The 26877-nt window shown below is 40.2% G+C and overlaps 1 protein-coding gene and 1 pseudogene across 4 annotated transcripts; both read left to right on the forward strand.

The window, feature by feature from the left end:
* LOC18444250 (TSL-kinase interacting protein 1) lies at positions 1-25837 on the forward strand. 3 transcript variants are annotated; one of them, XM_006854423.4, is made up of 14 exons: positions 1-302; positions 6983-7212; positions 7321-7430; positions 7521-7568; positions 20096-20205; positions 20546-20630; positions 20790-21060; positions 22188-22337; positions 23086-23297; positions 23396-23637; positions 23727-24036; positions 24151-24516; positions 24843-24965; positions 25066-25837. In XM_006854423.4, the coding sequence occupies exons 2-14, from the start codon at positions 7086-7088 to the stop codon at positions 25330-25332; spliced, it is 2421 nt and encodes an 806-aa protein (XP_006854485.3). In that variant the 5' UTR covers positions 1-302; positions 6983-7085; the 3' UTR covers positions 25333-25837. The 3 variants fall into 3 exon arrangements, with proteins under 3 accessions (XP_006854485.3, XP_020529268.1, XP_088728053.1); XM_020673609.2 differs by having other exon boundaries at positions 27-302; positions 7098-7212; XM_088871927.1 differs by having other exon boundaries at positions 141-310.
* On the forward strand, positions 7668-12020 carry LOC148781159 (uncharacterized; annotated as a pseudogene). The gene is made up of 2 exons (XR_016058918.1): positions 7668-7732; positions 9878-12020. The product of XR_016058918.1 is annotated as an uncharacterized LOC148781159 (transcript).
* Positions 25838-26877: the final 1040 nt, after the last annotated feature.

The raw sequence follows: 26877 nt of genomic DNA on the forward strand, positions 1-26877 counted from the left end.
AAGGATGCAACCTTCTAATGTAATGTAGAAGTAGGGAATAATATAAAGTAAATTGGTGCGGTAAGTTGGTTGTAGATATCGATTGTGAATTGATTCTCAATCAGGAAGAGAAAATCATGGTTTACTAAAAACCCAACTTTATTAACATTTTGGTCTCCCTCCCTCCCTCTCTCCCTCCAAAACCGAACGAAAAGAAAAAGAAGAAAAGAGTTTGCAGAAAGACTTCATCCTCTCTCTCTCTCATCAATTGATTGCAGACTACTAACTGAGCGCGCTCTCTCTCTCTCTCTCTCTCTCTACAGGTATGTATGTATGTACTCACCATCTCTCTTTGTCTCCTTATCTCAATCATGCGACATTAGTAGAGAATCGCCAACAAGTTTTGAGCTCTCTCTCTGTTTCTTATAATGAATAATCTAATCTACTGCCACGCATCTCTCCTTCCAACAGTGGCAACCATTATGATAACATTCATGTTGTTTGAATTGGTAGTCAAAGGGTTATTAATCACAGATGGCTGTTAATCACTGACTTGTGATCTATACTGGAAACCAATTTCTTTTTCCATAGTTCAATTTAGGGTTTGCACGGGAATTAGATCCCTTTTTTTTTTTTTTCTCCTTGTTGTCCATTCTTTCTGTGATGTGTCTAATCTATCAGGGTTTTCTCCTCATTCATCATAGTTTTTTCCCCCCTTTTGTCTGATGTTAGTTTGATATGGATGTGGGCTTATCATGAATGAAGTACTAGTAATTCCCCATTTTGATTTGATTGTGTATCTGTGTTTTGATTAGTACTTTTTCCTTCGTTTCAGTGGTCTCGTTTTAATGCTTCTGTATGGTTTGGCACCTAGGGTTTAATCGTCACACATATCACTTGTGAATCATGCATCATCTTATTTTATAGTTTTTCCTTCAATTCTGTATAATTCTTGTTCTGATCTCATTTTTATGCAGGAGCGTATTGACTACGAATGTTCAGTTATACACAAATTCTTCCCATTCATTCATGTCCAACATGTTCCATCCTGGGCTTATATTTGAGAGTGTTTTTTCAATTGCTCAAGTTATTGCATGTGTACTTCTCATTATTTGTGCTTTCTTCCTTTCCATTTCCCAACCCTCAAGGAAGCTAAGCCACATTTCAGCATACCTGGCTTACACATACATTAATATATTCTTCATATTTAGAGCATGTCAATCTCAGATCTAGACTTGCATCTGTCACACGTGTGACATTACAACTCAGAGTCAAGTTATGTAACAAAATTTGTTCTGTAGCTGGTTGAGTTGAACTTGTTGAATCCCCAATAGCCTTGCCAAGCCGTATTCAACTATGGGCCAATGATCATGGTGTATATTCTTTAGAGTTGTCATTCCTTAGAGTTTATCATCTGAAGACTTGCCTAGGCTGACGATCTATATTCTGGTTAGAAAAAAATAGGGCATGTCTTGTTGAGTTTACACGTTCTCCACATTAAGTTATTAGGACGTATCCATGCTGAGCAGAGAAGTTGGAAACCGATATTTTTAACTCGTTGATTATAGCCATACTGGCAAACTTCTAAGTTCAGCATTTAGCCTAATTTGATATACTTGGCAATGGGCGTTAGACTGGTGATGTATATGATATATGTGCAATAATTATAGACATAACTATTTCACATACTTGTAAAATATGATAACCAATTACCTTAGTTTGGCAATATATTGGACACCATTGGGTTTCTCATTCCAATATCAATTCATAAAATATGACCTGATAATACATGGAAATATCTTGTTAGGAAGGTAAGAGATAAGCTAATGTTTTTGGCTTTCGTAAAAACCACTCTGTTCAAATTTATTCGCATATAACTGTGTATGATGCTATTTTGTTTGCTAAGAAATTGACATCAAGAATGTTGAGTACTTTACTGGATGCTGGATGTTGTGTGTTTTATCTTGTAGTATTCATGTAAAAGTTCTTGATGGATTTCCCTAGACAAGCAAGAGCATAACAACAATTATTATAGTATTAAGTATAGTCAATATTTGAAAAGTCGTAGTCAGCCGCCTATGCGGGTGCCTAGAGACCTACACTGCACATATTGGGACCAAGGCCTTGTTGGGGGGAGGCGGGGGAGGGAGGGGTTCTAGGTCCAAAATATGATGTTGGGGGATTGGATTGGATACCAAATCTCCTTAATTGAACTTAGAGAACTTTTATTTTAAAAAACAATTGTTGTCTAATGGTTTTCTCATTTTCTATGTGTATTAATTTATTATACCATGCCACTATAATAGACATGGGTTGAAAATTGAAATTGAATTACTAAAACTGTAATGGGTCGTTTGGATCCTAGGATATGCAAAACCTGTGTATACATATATGTATATATGTATACATATACATATATATATGTGTATACATATATGTATATATATGTACACGTATATGTATACATATACATATATGTATGTGTGTATATATGTATTCATATATGTGTACATATATATATACATATATACACATACATATATGTATATATATGTATACTTTTATATATGTATATGTATACATATACACATATATATGTATATGTATACACATATACATATATGTATATGTATACACATATACATATATGTATATGTATATATGTATATACTTCCTATAAATGGCTCGGTATCCCCTCAGGGAGTGTTTTATATCTTACTTGCGAAGCACTCTCAAAAGTCTGCCTCAAAGAATGGCCTGGCTCTAATAAGGCCCTAAGCTTTGCTAAGCCTGTAAAAAGACCCCTCTCAAGACCTCCTCTTTCGGTCTATGCCTAACAGAAAGAAGCGATCTCTTCGTGCTTCATTGGAGTGAGTAAGGAACAGCTTCTACGGCGATAGATAGGGGTCAGGTTTGGCATCTCTGCCCCCTGCCCCCAAAACAGTATGGGAGCCTTCTGCTCGTACTGCTCACACTCCTAGATCTTCACGGCACCTCCTCCACCATAGTGTGAGCTGGGAGCAGCTCCGAAAAGCTTTTTATTTGGTAGGTAACATCGATGAAGCTACCGCGAAGACTATTAACTTAGAAGTAGAGAGCAAATTAAAGAAATGACCCTAAATCTTTGTGTACTGACTCCTAATCGAATCATTTGGGATTCAGAAGTGAAAGAAATTCTTTTATCCACTAATAGTGGAAGTGTCTACTCCTATTTCTTTCTTATTCTTTTTATCCCTCTTCTTGCATTTCTATCGAAGCAGTATTTGATTCAATCATAAATGATTCTATCATTGATGCATCTCCAATTCAATATATATATATATGTAAAATATAGTACGGAATTCACCTAAAGTCCTTAGTTTAACATAGTTTCGTATGCCTAGTCTAGAAAAAACATTTAGAAGTGGCTATTTCATATATGCCGATCTTTGCTTCACCCAGGACAAGCATTACCTACCGTCATCTCTCGGCATCAATGATAGATGTCTAACTCTCTCTTCCATTTTCTCAATTTCTCCGTGCAACAACAAAACCTAGAGAGAGAGTGGAGAAAAGGTTAAGAACTTAAGATAAACCCTAGCGAGAGAATAGGACAAGATGCTGAAAGAAACCCAAGACAGAGAAGAGGGAGAAGAGGTATGTGAAGAGAGAACAAAGGCTCTACAAAAAAAATGATAGAAAAGCATGTCCTTCTCTACAGGGCAGAACCAAACTTCCCCCCTTTAATCTCTACATAGAAGAACCATAGAGCACACCCTATAGCCCTTTTTCTTTCTACAAAATCAGAGCCTTCTCTCTTTGAAGTGAAGAACCAGAGACCCCACCCATAAAGAAACATGTTCTCTTCATACATAAGCAGACTATTTTTGCTCTATCTGAAGAGAAGAACCAGAGAACGTTAAGCTCCATCATTCGAAGACCTTTCTCTCTCGCGTTAAGACATCACGGCTCTTGCTCTCTCCTCAACAGTTCGATCCCCTTCTCTCTCTCCTCAACAGACTCGGGAGACCTCTATATCTTTCAACTCGGCTAGTGTTTGAACCAGTGTTTAAAAAAGCGCTAGGCGGCACCCAGAACCTGGGCGGCCCAATAGAATATTTTTTTTTGGTTTTCTCACTCTAAAATAGCCTCTAATGGGTTTTAGGTTTCAAATGAACTTAGAACCCACAATTTTGCCCCTTTAGTATTAAAAAAATGACCTAAAAATACCCTCAAGGAGACTAGAACCCACAATTTTGCCTCTAAAATAGCCTCTAATCGTTCAGTCTCTTTTGCTTGAACACGTTTCTCTTTTGCTCAAACATGTTGCTCAAACAAGGTACTCAAACAAGGATGGATAATTCATGATCAGAACTTAAAAAATAGCATATATAGTATATGCATAGGTTAGTAGGACATGGAAACTTGAATAAATGTACAATGAGTTATTTAAGAATTATCATTCCAAAGGTACTAAAGTTACCGTCACAACCAGATGAGCTACATGTCAAATTCAATAAGCCTACAACCATCTTTTATAAGTGACTAGTACTTGCCCCATGATTGGTCCACCACGAGCAGCAGTAAATTTCGAACTTACTGGGGAAGAGCTTTGCCTTACCATACCTAATGACCCCATCGATAATATATATTTACCAGATCTCTTGACACTTGGTCTTGCTCTTCTATACTAGGGTTGAGTCTCACTCGGCACTTGTTGATTGCAAACATGAAACAAACTATAATATCAATATGAGGATTATCATAAAAATAAGTAGGTTGAGATAGCACCTTGCTAGGTGTAGGGGTCAATCTAGCTGTGAGTTTCATTGTCTTCTACAAGTTTCAGAATGAGAACAATAATTTGCATTGTAGCCCAAGTTCCTCCTGATATTCTCCTTGACAACCTCCATTGCTTCATAAATGCGACCCATAGTCGACTCCTTATCACTATCTGCAAGGCGCAAACGTCAACTAACGGGTCGAAGGCTTGGAGGGCATATAGGCAACTCCATTGCAAAACCCTATTTGCAGGACAATGTCAACCACTCCCTTTCCACTTGTGGTTGTGGCCCACTTACTTTGAAGAATCCACTCTTGATACAAACATGACCCTGCACTTGTCTTTGTGGACCAAAATAGAATGCAAGCCAAATAAGAGGTGGCGAATCTAGTCACGCCAGGTCTCACTAAGTTCTTCTAACGTGCAAAATTTCTCATCATTGCCAAGGCATAGGTATGTTTGTATATGAACATTGTTGTGGCTTGCTTTCTTCAGAGCTGGGCCCTCTACTTTCATCTTGCTAACTGCCTGAAGCATAAGGTCAATGCATGCGCTGCACATAGTGTAAAAAATGTGTGGCTTCCTCATCTCCAACATTCTAGCAGCCACCATATCGGCTGTAGCATTGCCAGTTACCACATAAACCACATGACTCTCCCATACCTCTATGCATTTTTCCATTTACTCATGAATGAATAAGACATCGTGAATCTTATCTGATGCGTCCATGAATCTAAAAAATTGTCTTTTTATGTTTGTATTTAAAGGGAAGAGGTCCCTTATTTGAAAGGAAGATGGTGAATTGAGTAAATAAATGTTTTTGATCTTGTGAAAGATCTTTGGGATGGACTCCCTTACAGATCCTGAGAGGTATAATCTTTCATCCATTTATTTATTTACTTATTTATTTTCTTAATTACTATTTTTTCCCTACATCAGTTAGTATCAGAGCAGCTTGGTCAGGCCCGTAGATCAGAGCGATTGTATTATGGAGCATATGGATCGATGGGATCAAATATTTGAGTGATTGGATAAAAAAGTGTGAGAGAAAGGTCTACAAGATCAATTTAGTATATTGCAACAAGAAGAACAAGAGTGTAAAAGGTAAATCTCGATGCGAAAGATTATGACAAGAACCCAAATATGCGAGAAATTTCGATTATGAGGGAGAAGATACGCTGATTGTAGTATGTGGAATCCAACCTTGTGAGCCTGGAGGAAAATTCAAGATTCAATTTGGTATTCCAGAATTTGTTATCTCAGAGTTCCACTACAAATTGTGTTCACTTGTTTATTTGAAGAAAAAAAAGTACCCAGAAGAATATTGGGACTACATCATCAACTTTTGCGAAGGCCTCTAAAAGATTAACTTCAACAAGCTCGAGGTCGAGCTTTTCCCAACCCCAGGAGAATAATAGAGTGGGTTTTTTTAACTCTTTTTACTATTTTTATATTTTTAAGTTTAGGGTTATTTGTGTTTTTTAGTTTTCTTTAGGGTTATCTTTTACTTTTATGGCAGTACAGATTTCAAGGGTAAAATTGAAAAGTTCACTTTACCTTAAAATAGGAAGGTATAAGATAGATATGGGGGACTTAAAAAGGCATCACCCATATTTATGGGATTTAGTTGATGTACAAAGATACTTTTTAAAGGGGATAACGTGAGATTGAGAGAGGGGGGGGACTTACATGAGAGGGATAGAGATTTAGGGAGAGAAAAACGTGGTAGAGAGAGAGAGTTTTATTGGTTTTTTTTATTGATTTTTTTTTTAATTTCTTTTTAAGTTTGTATTTAAAGTGAAGATGTCCCTTATTTGAAAGGAGGATGGTGAATTGGGTGGAGCAGTATTTTTTGATCTTGTGAAAAGACCTTTGGGGTGGACTCCCTTGCAGAACTTGGGAGGGAATAATCTCTCAGCCTTTTTTTTTATTTTTTTGTATTTTATTTCTGTTTATTGTTTGCTCCCTGCATCATCAGGTTTCTAGGCTTATGTACACATGTGGGCCTACCTAGGCCTAGGCGTTGGGCTGAATTATTGACCCTCAAGTATGGTCAAATCATAGTCACTATTTCATCATTGCCTGTAGTATCTGTCTTTCTTGCGCATGTATTAGTTATTCTTGTGGTTTAGATGCTGCTTTTATTTATTCATCTAGGCCAGGGGATGAGCAGCCTCATAGTTGTTATTATCCCATGGTTTGGCACTATCTGATACTAGGTTTGTTTTGCTGTCAAACCAGACCTTTCATGTTATTATGAAGCTCTCAGATTGTGTGATTTCATATTTGTTCTCTAAGGGAGCCAAATACTTAGAAGTCCATATATTTCACTGATTTCTTCAACATGCAATTGAAGTGTCACATGGCTTTGGAAAATGAGCCTTGTTCTCCAAGAGAGATTTTGGCGATTAAGGATGGACATCCCAGTGCTCCGTCATCTTCTCCAAGTGGTGGTCATTCTGAACATTCTGGTGTGTCTCTCTAATTATTTGTTTGAGAGAATGAGCATCTGTTGACATATTCCAAATCTTTGTTTGTTTTATGCAAATATGATTGGATCTTTTTGCCTGTGCTTGTAGTTAAAAAATCGAAAAAAACAAAACAACCAAAACAACCCACACGACAATGGGCTGCCTGGACTCGTCAAGAAGAGGAAAGTTTTTTTAGTGCATTACGACAAGTTGGTAAGGTATCATTCTACTCCCTAATCTTTTTCCTTTTCCTTCTTTTTTCAGACTAAGTGAATGAAAAGAAATATTATATTTCTTTGACCATGCAGAATTTTGAGAAGATCACTAGTCGCGTCCAAAGTAAAAACAAGGATCAGGTTTGTTTTTATTTTTGCATGACACTTTTAGTTAAACTATGTTACACGTCATACTGGAGTTTGGGTTTGTTATGTTATCGTGATTGCATTTTTCACTCTATGGAACTTGGTTCAGCTTGTTATCAATTTGGGGTCTACATATACTTTACCACTGTAGTTCTTTGGTTTGTGGACTACAATTTTGTTGGTTCAAGCTGAAAGAACTAATTACATTTTGTCAATGAATGGGCATAAAATTATCTAAATGAGTGTTGTTTGAAAGAGTGAAACGATGAGTTAGGAAAATAGTGTGAGTTAAGATAGAACAGAGACAATTAAGGTGTGAGGTAGTAAATAAGAACATGGATAAGGAAAATATATATTTAGAAATGGTATGGAATGCTTTGGAGATGATTTTCTAGCACCCACTATTTGGGGGTATTTTGTCTCAATGGTTACGAGAAGCAACACAAGTTCAGTACTTTCGTGAAGAGAAAGAAAACTGCTAGTTCAAACCGTTAGTTCAGTTCGAGCGTCCAGAATCAAATGCCAAAATTGCTAAGGAAAAACTTCTCATGAAATGGTATTAAATAAAAGGCCACCAATAGCAGAGTCCAATGGCATCGATAAAAGCAACCCCATAGTGACTTCAACATCATAAAAATCCCCGTAATAAGATGAAAGGAAGCCCCTTTGCAAAAACAAGAATGACCCTAGCCTAATCCTCCTCAAATCAACAATCAGACGATCTAGAAGGAGGCATGTCAAACTCTGGTCAAACTAGCCCAAAATGTAAATCTGGCCACTAAATCTTTAATCTAAGGTACCCCCAGGCTACCCTCCAAAAATCAGACCAATCTGAGGCCGGATGACCAAGATATGGTTCAATGAAGCTCAACTGTCTATTTCACAACATTGATCTAAGGCCAATTTACAAAGCTTCCTCAAGATATACATAGATAAATGGCCTGAGAACTTTATGGGCGGCAGATATCAATATAGAAAGGCTACAGTCCAAATTTTAACCCAATTCAAAATTGGATGGAAGAGATATGGCCTTCCGATCATCTTCAACTGTAGGTAGGGTCTGTTAGAATTTGTGGGAACATAGAAGGGAGAGAGAATATTTACGTGGTTCAGGCCGAACCCTTACGTCCACGGATCCAAAGCCCCAACCGGCTACATCTTCATTATATTGGATTAAAGCTTACATCAATAAGTACCTCTATATATAGAGGACAATCACACAATTAGAGAAGATAATTATGGTATGATAACTTGATGATCAAGTAATTTGGTCTCTATCTTTTAGATACCTAACCTTATCAAGAGACATATACATCCATAATGATGTATATCGATATGAACCCAAGATATCTATATCCCAACACTCCCCCTCAAACTCAAGATGCTTTGACACAAAGCAGCTCGAGTTTGAACAATACTAAGTTACCAAAAAAAAATCACATGTTACCATGGTCTTCCAATAAATCTGTATCCCAACACTCTCTTCAGAGGCTTCTTTTTTTTCTAGAGGCTTTCTCTCTCTAAAGTCTTCCAAGAAACAACCTTTATTGGGCTCTCAGAAGCTTCTCTGAAGATCTCTCTCTTCAGAGGCTTCTTTTCTTTTTAGAGGCTTTCTCTCTCTAAAGTCTTCCAAAAAAGGTTAAAGTTATCCAAGAAACAACCTTTCTTGGGCTCTCTATTTCTTCTCTGAAGATCTCTCTCTTTAGAGGCTTCTCTGAAGATCTCTCTTCGGAACATCCGAGATTGAGTAACGAAAAACTCGACGATCATCACACAGGATGGAGCAATGGAAAACTCCATCATCAAACAAGATCAAGGAACAAAAAACTTGATCATCAACCAGGATCGAGAAATTCGATGATCTTCATCTCTCGGAAAACTTGATCATCAATCAAGATCAAGAAATTTGATCATCTTCATCTCCTCATATGGAGACAGAACTTTTGATCAACAACCAGGACTGTGAACTTTGATCATCTTCATCTCCTCATCTGGAGACGGAACTCTTGATCACTAACCATAACTTCCCTTTGCATAGTAATTGGACTGATCCAGAATCTGGATTTTCTTGTCCACATAGCGGTTGCATTAGAGATGTTGACTTCATCTTTGTTCATCTCATTTCCATATCTCTTATACTCTCCCCCTCAAGTTGGGTGTGTGGATGCGAAGAAACACCCAATTTGCAAAAGCCCTTTTTTTTTTTTTGAGTCCCTTGGGGTATGCGATGGCTGGAAAAAAAAATAAGGAGGAAAACGTATGAGCCTCCTCCTTATGGAAGACGCTCGGTGAATGTGACCAAGGCACGTCTTTAGAAAAAGGAAGCCCAACTCCTGGTTGGAGTCCTGTAGTGCTGATAGGGTGATGCTCAATAGAAGATCGTCGAGCCAAGTGCTTCCATGAAGGAGCCGGCGGATTTGGTGGAAGCTCTTCTTATGGAGCCATAGAAATATGCATAAATCGCATCAATCTAATAGGGTGAACCATGAACCAATGGCTTCTTCTGCTGTTGATGAGAGAGAGGATACGCTACGTGCTACCATCCTTGATGATGAGCATAGTGATGATGGGGGTTCTTCTTCATGTGAGAATGGGGCTGAATTGGTTGACAAGTCACACAAGAATTTACATAGCAAGGTTTTGCAGGCAAACAATGTGATAAGGTCACTGAACTGTTTTTCTACAGTGACCCATATTTTTGGCATGGGACTGAAAGTGATTCCAGCAATTTCAATGTACTCATGCCTTCGGGTATTGAATCTCTCTGGCAATTTCATTGTTTATATATCTCCTGGGTCCCTGCCAAAGAGCCTGCACACACCGAACTTTTCAAGAAACAAAATATTGACCATCGAAGGCCTATGTGAACTTACTCGCTTGTGTGTGCTTGATCTCAGTTACAATCGCATCTCTCACATTGGCCAAGGGCTATCACACTGATAAAGGTGCTCTGATACCATGTTAGAATTTGTGGGAACATAGAAGGGAGAGAGAATGTTTACGTGGTTCAGGCCGAACCCTTACGTCCACGGATCCAAAGCCCCAACCTGCTACATCTTCATTATATTGGATTAAAGCTTATATCAATAAGTACCTCTATATATAGAGGACAATCACACAATTAGGGAAGATAATTATGGTATGATAACTTGATGACCAAGTAACTTCGTCTCTATCTTCTAGATACCTAACCTTATCAAGAAACATATACATCCATAATGATGTATATCGATATGAACCCAAGATATCTATATCCCAACAGGGTCCACCTAAATTGGCCCAACTTTACAAAAGGACCCAAGAAATCAATGACCAATGAGCCCCAAGTTTTTATGAGAGGAAAGTGATGATGAGAAAAGCCATTGGTAAAATTTTCAGCCAAATCTGGTGTCTAGAAGTGTCTTTTCTGGCATCATCTTTGGTGCACTGCAAGCAGCAATTTTTTTTGCAAAAGGTCAGGGGCCATATCTCCCAATTTCCCAAGCCAAATGGGCCCAAATTTTAGTATGTTATTCTTTGCTACATGGGCTTTTCATCCATATAAAGATTCATGGGTTTCTCCACTCGGAAAGAGGTCGAATTGAGCTAAAAGGTTGGAGGTTTGCAACAAGTGATGTGTACTAGTCCCATAACCTCCGCTCACTCACTGAGCAATATCTCACAATTCGTATAGCAATTCGAGCCCAAAATTTTTTAGAGAACTTCCCAACTCAGAGACAAACATATCCATACACGGTCACCCACTATCAAAAGCCAATTCAAGGGGCAAATCCTAGTGAGAAGTTGCCTAAATTTATGAGACTGCAGTTGCTAAAAATAATAAAAATTAAAAGAGTCATCTCTCTCCTATCCAGCATCATCTTGCACCAAAAGTTTTGGTTAACATCGGTCTCGGGGTCTTCCACAACATTCTACCTGCTGATCGTTAAATAGCGGCCAAATTTGAGCACAACGACGAAGTGTAGAAATGGGTATGCAATTTTTACTGGAAATAAAACACCAAAACTCATAATGAGTGAAACTTAGTGAATTGTGGACAGTTTTTGCTCAAATTTGTTGCAAAATGATCATGGAAAAATGGTCCGATTTGATGGGTTTTGGTGGTGGATGAAGAAGGAAGCCTCCTCAAGGGAAAATCATTGAAAATTTCAAGGTTTAGGCATCATTTTTTGTCGTTTTCAGCCTTACGTCGAATTTAATTTTAATAACCTTTGAACCATGCTTTTAATTTTTCACCCAACTTTTAATATTCCACCCATATTTTTCCATGTCTATTACACCTCATTTTTTAAGGTTGGAGAATTAGGCTCTAATCTCGAGAGTGAAACTCTTTTTTTTGGGTAAGTAGAGAGAGAAACTCTTGCCTAGAGAGATGAAACTTGAACTTCCCAAACTGCCCCTGCCTCCATTCTATAATCCCCAAATCACCCCTTAACTTTATCAAAATACCCAAGTCATCCCTAGTTTCCCCAAATACCCCTAACCCTAGAACAAAATTCCCAAATTGCCCTCTAACATAAAACCCCCCCAAGAACTAAGGCCTCTCATTTCTAGGAACCCAAAACTCCCAAAACCCAAAAGAAAATTTGGACTACCCACTTCGGAAAGTTAGTGAGCTAGTCATTGGGAACATGGAGGGTACGTGGGCCTCTCGTGAGTGCTTCTTCAGTTGTTTGAGGTTCCACCTCATTCTAGACTGATAGCTCAGCCAAGTTTCGTCAAGATGGCTTCCCCAGTGCCAAGTGTCAGTGGTCTAAGAGGGTCTAGGTTCTACTAGATCCGCGAGCGAATGATCCCACCCCTTTGTATTTTTTTTTTTATAGCAATAAAGTTGTTGGCTTCTGTCGTGTGCCTCTACTCTACATCCGCTTTGGGCAAAACTCGAGTCACGAGAACATATACATGCAAACGATCTGAACCACACACCCACAAGAAATGCATTTCATGTTCTGTAGAGCCATGCTATAATACTAAATAGTAGAACTTTTTACGTTTTAGAAAATACTAGAAAATCTTTCATGAATATTTTTTTTAAAAGAATGTTAAGCTTGAATAGATGAAAAAGAGTGTACAAGACAAGAAGAGGGCTATCCACAGAGCGGAAGCTCCAAAAACAAAACAAAATAAAATAAAAAGGAACAAAAAATACAACAAAGGAATTAAAAAGCCTTCTTTTTGAAGGTTACATAATCAACAAAAGCAACCAACAAAAAGACACCGATCCCAAGGCTAGGAGTCGTTAGGAACATCAGCTTCTTTAGTGAGAGTGTCCGCGTCCTGGTTTGCTTCCCTCTAAGTATGCTTCCATAAGTCGAGCGTATCCTTGAATAGGTGGTTAATCTCGTCAAAGATGTGAGCCAGAAACCAAGGACGAGGAGAGGAGTTCGAAGCCCAGGTGATGACATTCTTGGAATCCCCCTCTATAGTGAGGGTTTGAATCCAGAGGGGTTGAGTGAGCTTGAGGGCTTCCAGCTGAGCTTTCGCCTCTACTTCCAAAGAATCAGTGTGACCAATGGACTTGGAGGTAGAGTCAACAGTAGAGTCACGATGGTCTCTGAGGATTGCTCCTATACCCGAGGGGCCAAGATTTCCAAGGGAACATCTGTCAAAATTAAGCTTGAGAAGACCATGGGCAGGGGGTATCCAAAGAGGGGCTCGAGATGGACGCATACAGTTGTGTTGTAAAACCGAGACTCAATCCTGATAAAATGCATTAATGTGGACCTCCTTGGAGGTGTGGTGGTTAGATGCCCAGAAAACCACCGTGGATTTGAGCTTAACGAAGATGGATAGCCAAGAGGTTTGCTCACCCCGGAAAATCCTATTATTTCGTTATATCCAAATAGCCCATAAAGTGGTTACCACCATCGATTTCCACAGGGAGATACTTTCCCATAAAGGATATGGTTTGATGGAAGAGAAGATGAGGGGTACCGTTGTTGGGAGTACCCATTGGATCTTAAAGAGGTGAAGAAGTTCCCCCCAAATGTTAAAAGCGAACAAGCAATGCAGGAACATATGGGAATTGGTTTCCTCATTTGCCATGCACAAAGCACTACGATTGGGGAGTGGGATGCCTCTTCTTTGAAGCTGGTCGACTATGAGCACTTGCTGAGAGAGTGCAAATCACATGAAAATCTGAATTTTTGGTGGGGCAAAGGATAACCACACTTGCCCCACAATAGAGGTTGACGTAAGCTTCTTGTAAAATGATGAGACCAAGAATGTTCCTAAGGCAGTCGGGGTCCAAATAATACTATCCGTACCTTGGGCAGGTAGAAAATACCTATGAAGCGCAGCTGTGAGGTCTGCAAACTGGATGAGTTCCAAATCATTCAGCGATCTTCTGAATACCGGATTCCAGGAGTGAGATGACCCAGCCACAATCATCTCTTCAACCATCGTTGCATCTTGAGAGCAAGCTAAAGAGAATAGGGCGGGGAAGTTATCCATTAAAGGTGAATATCCCAACCAAATGTCCTTCCAAAACAGAATACGGATTCCTGCTCTAGGAAGTAAACGAATGCAATTCTTAAAGTGCTGAAATGACGTGCATATAGCTCTCGAGACCCCAGAAGATTTGTAGTTCGTGCTGCACACTGGAAACCAAGGGGATGGGGGAATGTAGTATTTGTGCCTTAAAATCTCAATCTACAACTGGTCCCTTTGAGTGGCCAAACGCCAACACCATTTCCCAAGTAAAGCCAAGTTTTGTGGTCTCAGATTTTTTATTTCCAACCCAACCCCCCCCCCCCCCCCCGGAGGTGAAATTTGTGATTCACCGCATCACCTGACTGGAAGAAACGACGCTTCAGCTATTCGATCCGAGAACAGATTGCCACCGGCATTTTAAATTGGTATACTGGCATGTTTGCCAAAGTAGCCTTGATAAGAGTTAGCCTGCCCTTCAGAGATAAAAACCAACCATTCCAACCAACTAGTTTTCCGTCGACCTTATCTATAATGTGAGACCACTTCTGCTTTTTGGGCTTGCCGATACAAAGAGGCAGCCCAAGGTAACTAGATGGAATTTTTTTGGCCCCGCATCCCCAAACGTCGGGGAAACTCTTAAGAGTGGGAAGTCCACTGCTACTCCCATCATTTTAGACTTGTTGAAATTGACTTTGAACCCTGTGGTGAATTCAAAACATCTAGGAAATAAGAATAAGTTGGAGACCCCTTCTGGTATGGCATTACAAGAAACCAAGTTGTCCTCCACGTATTGGAGGTGGGTGACCATGGGCCCGTGGTTACTAATAGCAAAACCATTCATGTACCTGGCTGCAAACATCTGGGAAATAGATCGACTGAACACTTCCGCCAAAATGGTGAACAGAAAGAGGGAGAGAGGATCCCCCTGTCTGTGTCCCCTAGAGGAAGGGACAAAGCCTTTGGGGGATCCATTGATCAAGATGGAAAAGAAAGGTTGCGAATAGCAAGCTTTCATTCACAATCTCCGCTTTCTTCTGAATCCCATTCTAGATTGAGTTTTTTCTAATATGTCCCAATCGATGTGGTCGTAAGCTTTTTCCTAGTTAAGTTTGATAATAAGACCTAGATCTTTTGCCAAATGTCTCGAATGGACACATTCGTGAGCCATGAGGGCCCCATCGAGGATCTGTTGATTTTTTATGAAAGCACTTTGGGTTGTAGAAATAACCAGAGGAAGGAAGGACCTCCTTGAGACGAGAGGCTAAGACTTTGGAGATAATTTTGTAGGTGGAGTTCACCAAACTAATGGGGCGATAGTCTTTAAGCTGTGTTGCTCCTTCTTTCTTGGGAATTAGAGTGATGAAAGTGGCATTCATTGCTTTATGGATTACCCCTCTAGTATGAAATACTTCGAAGAGGTCGAGAAAGTCCCTTCGAAAAGAATCCCAAAAAGACTTGAAAGGGGCTAAAGGAAACCCGTCAGCATCAGGTGCCCTATTGGAGTCCAAGTTGGAAATGGTTGCAAGTATTTCAACTTCTGAAATGGTCTTTCAAGCCAGATGGCTTTCTCAGGAGGCAAAGAGAGGAAAGACATATTCCCCATTATTGATCTAGGACCTTGAGGTGCGGAGAAAAGGTTAGTGAAATAGCACAGAATGGCCTGTTCTATTTCCAGAGGCTGTTCAAGAGGGTTTTCCCCCACCTGTAGGTGAGAGATGGTATTAACTCTTTTTCTACAATTTGTCGTTGTGGAAAAAACCGGTATTAAGATCACTGGCCTTCAACCACTTGATACGGGATCTTAGGTACCAGAAGATTTCCTCCTTTCTAAAGGTGGCCTGATAATTCGATTTAAGTTGCACCTTACTCTGGAATTCACTATCCGACAGAGGCCTGGACTCTTCCTGAGCATCAAGGTTCTGAATTGCCTGCAAGTGTACTCTTCTGAGAGGCGAATGAGCTTGACAACAACATGCTTCAGGATTTGAGCTGGTTCTTTCATGAATATTAGATATCATGTAGAATAGTAATAGGAATTGTACCTAGATTCAACTGCCAAAAAAAAAAATTCAAATAAAATCAAAGAGAAAAAATGGGGAAACCTTAGAAATGAAATGAATAAACTAAATGGAAAAAAAGAAAAAGAAAATAAAAAATTCCCATCATCACGTGGAAATACTTTAATGCTTCTGATATATAATTTGTGAGGGACTTAGAGGAAGGGACATGTGAGTTTGAGTAGCTACAAGTTGTGGAATGGAAGGAGGCTACATTATGTTGAGGCAAGTTGTATTTATGAAGGAGCAGTTAGTAAGAGTATTGTGGACTCAGAAGTTTGATATGATGCATATTTTTTTTGATAAAGTGGACTGTATATATTTAATATGATAGGTCCATGATACGTCATTGTCTTTGCTATACAGAAGGTAAATATACGACATTTCCAATGGCGAGAATGATGGTTCTGCAAAATGGGCAAGAGAACAAGGCGATGTCTCTCACAGGCTGTCTAGGCTGTGGTACAACAGATGATCATGAGGCTGTCATTGAGCGCTCCCTGTTGCGCCAGCTGGTCGGCAACCATGTTGGCATTGCTTGAAATGTTTTTTTGAAAGTGTTATCTATTCTATTCTATTGAGATAAGAGAGAATTACAAGTGTCAAAAAATTGGCTTTCCCACAAGTCGGGTACTCTATAGAAAAAATAAACTGCCTGCGGAGTGGGAAGTACAAAAAGTATAAATGTTACCCACATACGAGTAGCCCTATACAAAAAATAACCGAGGTTAGGTAAACATTAGATACAAAATTTGCCTATGCCGAGTGTCATGCTATACTAATGGAGGCTCCCTCCTTAGCGAGGGTGTTGCTCTCTGAGTTGGCTTTGCGCTAGATATGCCTCCATGAGACGTCCATATCCCTGTAATTATGCGCAATTTCATAAAAAATGTGGACAAGCAACCAGGGACAAGGAGACGCGGCCAAGGCCCAATGGATCACATTCTTGGAATCTCCCTCAATGATTAACGATGGGCCCCACTATGGGTTGAATAACCTCAGGCTCTCAAGCAAAGCTAGAGTCTCCGCAGTTTGGGAGTGTCCAATATGCTTGGAGAAGGATCGAAGGGAGTGACGTCCGTTGTCTTTGAAAATTTCCCCAATGCTTGCGGGTCCAGGGTTGCTATGGGAACAACTGGCAAAATTCAGTTTGATTTGTCCTGGGTTTGGGGGTCTCCACAATAAGGCACAAGGGACACAACACGGTGTATAGCATAGCGGGGCCTGCCAGTCTTGAATGAAGGCTGAATGGGTGTAGTCCTTGAAACGTTTGTGGTTAACTGCTCAAAAAACCACCAGGGATGTAATCTTGTAAAATAGGCGCCTTGACAACAATCTTTCCCCTTGAAAGATCTTGTTATTTCTCTCGGTCCAGATGATCCAAAGAGTCGCCACAACCGTAGCCTTCCACAAGATGATGAAAGACTTGGGCCAAGGGAATGGGAAGGGCTGGGAAGACACACAGGATTGAATGAGGAGTAACCCAAAGCCACTTGAATAACCGAAGAATGGCTCCCCAAAGGTCCTGGGCTAAGGGGCACAAGATGAAGAGGTGGGTGTTGCTTTCTTCATCTGACAAACGCAATGCACTTCTATTGGGGATCGGCATTCCCCTTCTTTGAAGTTGGTCCACCGTCAGCACTCATTTCGATAGAGCAATCCAATTAAATACTTAGATTCTAGGGGTAGCGATGGAGGACCAGGCCTGAGTAGAAGTGGGGGCTAGGGGAAAGGTGGGTGGTTGGAGAAGTTTGTGGTAAAAGGAAGAGATCGGAAAAGTCCCAGAGCGTGAGGGGCACCAGAAAATGCAGTCGGATCCCTGTAGAGTGATGAAAGTAGAAATGGGGAATGGAAGAAAGGTGGATAAAATCATCAATCTCTGAGTCTATGAGAGGTCTCTGGAAAGTGGGATTCCATGTTCGAGAGGATCCTGAGACCACCATGTCATCGGCGACATTGGCGAACTGGTTCTGGGTAAGGCCGAAAAGGGATGGAAAGATATTTGAGGGGGTTGTACCCAATCCAAAATTTTACGGTCGCCCTTCCCTAGGGTGGAAACGAATAAAGTTTTTGAAGAGGCTATAAGAGGGGAGGATGGATTTCCAGGCCCCTGAAGCCCTAATGTTGGTTCTACAGTTAGGCATCCAGTTGGAAAGGTAGAGGCGATATTTTTGACGGATTACCTAGATCCATAACTGGTTCTCAGAGTAGCAAGACACTACCACCACTTCCCAAGGAGGGTTGTGTTATGCTTCTCAGATCCTGGATGCTGAGGCCTCCAAGTCGTTTGGGCTGGCAGACATTCTCCCATGAGATGAGGTGGAATTTCTGCTGCTGGCATCATTGAACCGAAGGAATTGCTTCATGAGTTGCTCGAGTCTATTCTTCACAGCTGCGGGCATGTGAAAGATCGACATTTGGAGAGGTGGTCTTTGTGAGGGTAGTCCTTCCTGCCTATGAGAGAAAACGTCCCTTCCACCCTGCTAGTATCCGGTCTACCTTGTTTATAATGTAGAACCATTGTCTCATCTTCAGTTTGCCCACACAAAGGGGCAAGCCCAGGTAGTTCGAAGGGAGAGTTGTTTGGCCAGATGGATGGCGTGAAAATTGTTTGGCCAGATGGTATAATGTACTCTTATGAATTAAGTAGAGATATTAAGAAGACTATTATTATCTACCCCAAAAAACAAGTAGAGATTATTAAGAAGGATTGGTGACAAACCCGAGCCACGTTTAGGACCATTTGATATGGCAGGCAATGTGATAATGGGACATGATTGCTGGCTTTGTGATCCAACATTGCTGGAGTAATGACCTTAATGTTTTGCCATTATGGAGTTTGATGAATCAGGTGGAGGCTAAAAAGGGGTTGGTGAGATTGAGGGGTGTGACAAACTTGAGTTGGGCTGAAAACCATTTGATGTGGTGAATAACATGGAAAATCTGACAAGGTTGCTAGGTTTATGACCCAATGGAAGGAATTTTGTTTGTTCAACTTATGAGGGACATTATCATCTTACAGAATCAAAGTTTGCATGCTGATGGCTGTTCAATGGACAATCCAGGTGCTTAAGGTTTCATTGGGGTCTTAGATATAGCATGAGATGAGATGTGTTTTATAATCCTCTCTGGAACCGATGCTGTTTCATGATTCAACTGTTTTGCTATGTTTATCTGGTTGAGGCTTTCTGTCCTTAATCAGTGCCACTTATTGTTGATTTAGATTCTCTTAATGCAATCAATGGGCATGGAAATTGTCCCACCCCCCCCCCCCCAACCTGGCTTATGGTGGGCTATGGAACAATTCCCATTTTTATGTGGTTCCATGAGGTGCACCTTTAGCCACATTTCTGGGGAAGTTGGTGATTTGGTGAATAGGCTTGCTACGGAAGGGATTGGGCTTGGCTCATGACATATCTGGGATCCTTAGGATCCCCAATCTCTACCCATTATTATATTGTATTCTGCTTTCCTGTCCAATTTACCCTTTTTTACAAAAGTGGGACCAAATCCTGTGTATGCCAGAATGAAGAAGCACTAAGTGGATTTCTGGAAATGGGACTTTCTCCTCTCTTGCCAAGTAGCTTGAGGGTAAAGAATTAACAGGAGAAACTTTAGAAGAATTCAATTGCTTCACTGAAAATGAGAAGAAGATACTCTACTCCCCTGAGAGGAGGTTTGGAGCTGTCCGTTTTGACCAGAAGTAGTTAGTGGTTACATGGCATTTCCAATGAGCCAAACTTCATTTTGACTAATTTTCAGTTCTAGGATATAAAATCAGAAAATTGCATTTCATTTTGACTTATTGTTTGGTTTGATCCAACACTAATAAAATTAAATGCTACAATTTTTGGCACCGTGTGCTGCTCATATTATTTTAACTGCTTCTTGTCGACCACAGTTCTTAATGACACATCGTTTTTGTTCACCTTGTTTATACAGAATATTTTTCTTGGTCATGTTTACAGTTGCAATGCCTATTGTTTCTTTGCCAGTGACCTAATTGTTTCTTCATTCTCCTTGATGATGCAGGTTCGACATTATTACTATCGTCTCATTAGAAGAATGAACAAGCTTTTGGGTCCTGGGTTCACCCTTGATGCCAAAAATTCAAAAGATGCGAATGCTGCCATGCTCCGATGGTAAAATAGTGCTCTAGTTTTTTAGTCAATGTCTTAGAATGAAGAGAGGGGTTTTGGGGGGTGGGGTGGAGGACAAACTCCTTTCTATTTTTAATTTATTTTGTTTTGCCTTCAGAAGATAGGCGGGAATGTATATAGTAAATCATGTGGTTTGGCCATACTTTTCTACCCTTACAATCAATAGGTTAGCCATGCTTCGTTCCATGCGGTGTTTTTCCTCCCAAGCCCTATGTGTTACATATTTTGGCTGTTGGAGAATTTCTCCTTATATGTGCTTAACTTTTTCTATCAGAGAGATTTTGTGGATATGTATTTAACTTTCGTCTAAGTCTTCTTCTAGGTGGTCTTTACTTGAAAAGCAAAGCTGCTCAGCATCAAAGCTTCATTTGAAGCCTAGGCGGTTCAAGACGTTTGTAACTGCTCTGGTTAGTCAGGCATTGCCCTGCTTTTTCCTGTGCATTCTTTGTTACTTGAGCTTTAAATTTTCTTCAGATGTAGTGGAATGGATCAGTTTTCAAATCATCATCAAAATCCTTAATGGACCACTTTTCAAATGAATAATCAATCCTTTTCTGTACTCGAAGGGGGACCAACTTCTGAAGGATCGTAAAAAGACAAGAAAGCAACCTGCCTCGGTTGACCAAGGCACTCCATCGTCGTTGACCATGGTTTCTTCCCCGACTAAAGTGCCTGGAAATGATGCTCGTGTGGCGAAAGTGTCAACTGTTGATAGTCAGAATATGCAAAAGATAGGGTCTGGAAAGGGAGCTTCCTTGAAGCGGAATATGGGCATTAATTGCGGCAAGGGTGACTCATCCTCTGTGAAGAATTCAAAGCAACGTCGTAGAACGACAAGTGAGTCTTGACTTTTTGTGTTGGTTAGGGTCATCTGCTGTATATTGTGGAGCAATTAGTCTTGTTAATGTTGGAAAGGTCGACTTGGGCCGGGTACTCGGCCCAGGTCCGAGCCGAGTACTCAGCCCGAGTTGGGCAGGTTTCTGGCCAAGCGAAAAAGTGTTTAAAGAAATTACAAAAAAAAAACCCAAAATAGGAAAAATACGTTTAAAGTAAAATTAAACAAAATACATCTAAATGAGGTTAAAAAGAGTTGTGGAAAAATGGATTTTGAAAAAATCAATTTGTGACAGTTATTTTAGAAATAATCCAAAAGAAGTGAAAATGTAAAAAAGAAGTATTCATGGCCAAAACACTTTCCAATTTTTGTTAGAATTATAGAAAACATAAAAACATATTGCAAGTAAATCTCTTATTTTTTTGAAATTTTTATAATTTATTTTTTCCCAACTTGGGGATACTTGGGCTTGTGAGAGTAGCGAGTCCGAGTTACTTGGGTGAGTCTGAGTTGGCTCGCCCAAGTAAACAAACACTGGTCTTGTATTGTTTTTCTCAGAACATTCCGCATCATGTACTGTTGAAGCTTATCAACTGACGGTTCAACTATGTGACATAGTACACATTATGCTTAGTGGTTTGTTAGAGTTGTAGCCTGAAATATTTCTGAAGCAGAACTAGAACTTGCAGTTCACCTCAGCCACAGACCACTTCTGATATGCTTTAGAAATTGTTCAGGTGACTTTTAAGCCATGCATGGTTGTTGTTGGGTAAGTTGATTTGAGAAGTTGCAAATGGGTTATTATTTCCTCGTTTTGCTTTTCGTGAATTTTACTTGCTTAAAAAAATAGTGTATTTGCCAAAGCTGGGTTTTTTGATCTATCTGAAATTTCTGATCCAATTTTGTGATTTTGCTTTATGTTCTTGTAGCGTGCTTGCACTCTCTTTTCTATTTTTTTAAATTGACTTTTAAGATAATGTAGATGGAGGTTGTCTATACATCATCTTGACAACATTTACAATTTTTCTTCATGTGGAAAAAAATAAAATAAAGAAGTCACAGCCTCTCCTAATGAACAATAGTATTACCATTGTGATGTTCTTTGACATATGCCTATTTAATTTGGCAGGTAATGTTTCTTCTGCTGCATACAAAAGGTGGGAAAAGGCTGCAATTGCTGGGGTCTCACTGGTTGCTGAAGCTGCCGAACACCTAGAACGGACATCAAAAACTCCGGTTTGTGATGAACTGCCTCATAGGATCCTTACGTCTGCGGATGGTAATTTCTTTCTTTCTTTGTTTGATAGTTAGCTTTCATTTACAGAGTGCATCACCCAAATAGAAATTACAATTGCTCTTGCTAGTCACCTTGATTAGTCTGCCAGTTTTCACAGGATCTGACTTTTCCTTCATTTACATTCAAGGTATCTTCTGGCACAAGTAGTAGGTCAGATAAAGGTTCCATCAAAATAATAATCTCACTAAGAGCATCAATAGCTTCTGCTTAGGTAGAATCTGACACCCTGTGGATCCCACAAAAGTCTCTTTAACCATGCCCGGCTCAATCCCTATAAACCCTGTTGCCGTCCATGATTGCAAAATGTGCAACCCCCGAAATAAACTTGAATATGCCCCTAGGGGGTATCTGTCCATACTCTCCTATCTATTGTGGGGCTTCGGTGCTGTACATTAGAGCTTTTTTGAGATCAGTGAAGCCTTATTTGTGTCTTTGTCTCACATTCACTATTAAACTAATTTGGTGGTACTCGCTTGGCATCTATTCTAGTTTTTGTGTGGGTGATGCCACCTTTCATATGTCTTCATGGGAGGGTGTCTCTCGATGGCAATGTTTGTGTCATTCCTATTCTCTTGTACACTTTAACAATGTGAAAGAAACATCATGTGCATTTAAACATTATGTGCATTTTTAAATGCATGTGAATTTTCTGTTGCTAATGAACAAGATGTGAAAAGATTTGATGTGAATGAACATGAAAAATTTCTGAGCATATCTTCCTTGTTGGCAGATCATGGTAATCTTGGTTTGGGGGACAACGTGGATAGGCCTTTACCCTTACCAGAATCTCCATCCAGGTGCCGGCAAATGCATGTGACAAGAACTAGCCATTTACCAACTAAGGCATGTCCAGCAGAAACTGGGCAAAATGTGCAACCTTTTGTGAAGCTCAAGTTGCAGTTGTTTCCTATAGATGAATCTACTCGAAGGGGATTGGAAACGGTAGGGTAGAAAACTTATTATTGTTTGACCTTTTAGGATTGGTTTGAGTTTAAAAGTTGAGGCAATTAAGGCTTGAGTACTGACCATTGTCTGTGTAGGACGAAATTAATCCACACTTGCAGCTCACTTTAAGATCTGGGAAGAAGATACCTTCAGTTTTAGATCACCTCAATCGCAAATGGGGTCACTCAAGTGTGGCATCAGGGGAGCTCATGCTTTTTCCTTATGATGCTCAGCAGGAAAATTTGGATAGCTGTCAGAGATGGACAATGAAAGAAACTACTCTCTGTGCTGCAGATTTATATGCTATTCTTGGCTATCCTGAACTTTTTCGGCTTAGGTTGGCTGTTGGTTGTCTTATTGCAAAAGATTGGATTCGATTTGAACAACATCTTCAATCTCCTCCTTTTGACGCAACACTTTTTCCAGGTATGGGTGGTTCTCCGATACTGGCACTTTTGGAGACACTTCTCATAGTTTTGATGATTGCCTGCGATCTGGGGACATTCAAGACATGAATGACAAAATAGATGAGGCTCAATTGCCCATTGCATCTAAGCAGGAAGGTGAAGGTGAGCGTATTCATACTGTGACGACTGAGCAAATGATGGAGGAGGATGCCATTGTTTCAGCAGGCAAGCTTCCCGAGTCCTGGGTGAATCAGCTGGAAACTATATCTTCTTATTGGCTTAATGAGAAAAGCATAGATGGTTCTATACGCAAGCTCTTGGAGGATACGGTAGTTTCAGTTTCTCTATGTTTTCGTATTTTAATCACTTTGATGTGCTTGTTTGTGTTACCCATGATTACCTAATCATTCTATGGTGGCATTTTGTTCTATATATACATATAGGATAACTCAAAGACACGCCCATTGTCAGCAGGGGATTGGGGTGACAACCTCACCACTATTAGTGTGGGTGACCTGTTGTCAGAAGCCTCACGTGCAGAGCATGCCGTCAGCAGTGCTGCTCCCTGCCTCCCTCCATTCATCTCTAATTCTTTCGATGCTTCCTTTGCTGCTACCCATATGCGTGAGCGTCAGGATGTCACCACCACTCAGCTGGCCCAGGCATCGTCCATTTGGGATGCTGAGGAAACTTGTGATGGGTTTGTATTCCGAAAGAACAAACTGCCCATGGTTTCATCATCCAAGGATGCTGCAGCAGACTCTCAAGATGCCTCTGGAAATCCAACAGTGTTCTCGAATTTGGCTGAGGTTTGGTTAACACTTAGCCGTTATTTGTATCATATTGTATCATGTAATCGAGTTTGGTCATGGAGAGGATACTATATTTTGTATTAGTATAGTGTTCAGGTGCTTTAACCCAACATCCATTGTCTGTGCTTCCATGGGCAGTGGAGTTAGCAATCGCTCCCGCTGAAAATATTAGGATAGCTAAAAAGTTGGGCGGCCGCTTATCACCCACCATCCTTGGATAAACATGAATGATAGATATTGGGCCTGAGTACTCTATTGCACACTTATACAGAGTATGGGATATTTTCCCTTTGGTTATTGACTGGTCTTGCTTTGTGATGTAGCTGAGTGAAAAGAGACCGTCTGACGGCGTCGTATGCCAGGAAGATCTGAAATACAACATGCAAAGTCACAAAGAAACCATTGGCGATGGTGTAAATAATTGTGCAATGACAGACTTGTTTTGGGTAATTTCACCTCTCCCTGAAAGATTTGTGTTTCTAAATGCCTCTTTGAAGCCCAACTTCTCTCATGTGGTTGACCTGATTGGTTTTCTGATGGACTCAGGCTGACTCTTTAGGGTCCTTGGACATGTGCATGCCGTACCCGAGGTACCAGTTTGAAGAAAGTGCTAGCCTCGCGGGTCTCATAGCCAGCAGTTTAGATGCACTTCAGAATTGCTCGTTATTTGGAACAGTCAAGAAGTTTGAATCCCAGCTTCCCCCTCATGCTTCTGGAGATAAATCTGGAAACCTAGGCGAAACAATTGAGAAAGAGCACCCGAATGACACATTTCCTTTTGGAGGCAACGATTCAAAGCAGGCATGTGCCTGAGGAGCCAAAGAAACACGGCTTTTGCTTTTGTAACAGAAACTTGAGATGGGGAAATCTCAGGATACAAGTCAAGAACTCCAAGAATTCTTTTGGCACTAGGTGGTGAAGAGGTTGGGGACAAGTCAATTATCATTCAGGAGAGATGGTTAGAAATGAAGAAGGATTCGAGGAATGTCACAAATCAATGCTGGATTGATTTAGGAGAAAAGTATGGTTAACCCAGATGCAGTGGGAACCTTTTCTTTTCTGCTTGCTGGTTGGCGATGAAAGAAATCGGGGAAGTGAAGGGGATAAGATACAAAGGTTATTGTGGAAAAGGTGGTGATGATGCATGTTTCGTCCCTTCTACCACTGAAGGGCTCATGGTTAGTCAAGGACGATAATTTTGATTAGTGGGATGCTCTTTGGTTTGTGTGATATAACTTACAGGTGGATATATTTTGACCCAGCTAATGCACTCACGTGTATCTATTTTTTTTCTGACAATGAAATTTAATTTTCAGTCTGTATGCTATACAAACCGTCAGTCTGTATGCTATACAAACCCCCCGCCCCCCCCAATTCCCCCTCCACCCCTCTTTTCATGACCACATGTTGCTTGTTCATGAGGAGGATGAACAGCTAATGCAGTTATTGGTGGACACAATGAAGAACCACAGTTATGGAGCAAATTACATTTGAAGTGGGACATTTACATATTGATTCATTGGCTTGCGTTCTAGCCATTTGATAAGCCCTTAGGCTAGGTGTTCAACTTCTGAGATAGAAAGGAGATAAAGTGTATTTAGAAATCTTTCATGACGTGGTCGCCACAATCATTCATGTCTTTTAAATTTCAAAATGGGTGGTTATAAGAGTGTCGATACATTTTTTTTTAAAAAAAAATAATCTTGGACTTCTTAACTTACATCAAATCATCCAATAAATGGGAATGATTGTTACCGTCATGTACAGAAAATAGCGGTTTTTTTGTAGACAATCCCTTATAGTAAACATTTTCTTTGGGTAAGGAGTTCATTGGACGGGATTAGTCTTTGTAGACAATCCCTTATAATAAACATTTCCTTTAGCTAAGGAGCTCATTGGACAGGATTAGCACAACCCGAGGGCATTTCTTGATTATTGTGATTGGTCTCCGTACACCTCTAAAGACCTAAGGTCTGGACAGGATACCAATGGGGATTTGACAAATCCTGTTAAAAAGGTTGTGGTCTACAACATCTCAACCTAACAGGAAAAAATGCAATAGCACTAGTTACTGCCCTGCCCTCGAGTGGAGTGAGCAATACCGACCAAACTGGTAAAATTTCTGAATATTTAATGCATTGTGTGGTCTATCCCGAGTAGAGCTAGAAAAAGCTAAGGAGAAACTGTTTACCCTTTTCCTTGTGGTCCCATTAAGATGGGAGTGGATCTCCTGCTTTCAAGAGATTAGCTGGGGGGTTGTTGGTTGGTTAGTTGAGATGGATCCTACTGCATTGATGATGGGTAGGAAAGTTGAAAATTTGTAATGGATCCTATCAGTCGGGAAAAAAATAAAATCCT

This window comes from Amborella trichopoda, chromosome 7 (genome assembly GCF_054954075.1).
Source record: "Amborella trichopoda isolate Santa Cruz 75 chromosome 7, AtrichopodaSantaCruz75HAP2 v2.0, whole genome shotgun sequence".
NCBI classification, from domain to species: Eukaryota; Viridiplantae; Streptophyta; class Magnoliopsida; order Amborellales; family Amborellaceae; genus Amborella; species Amborella trichopoda.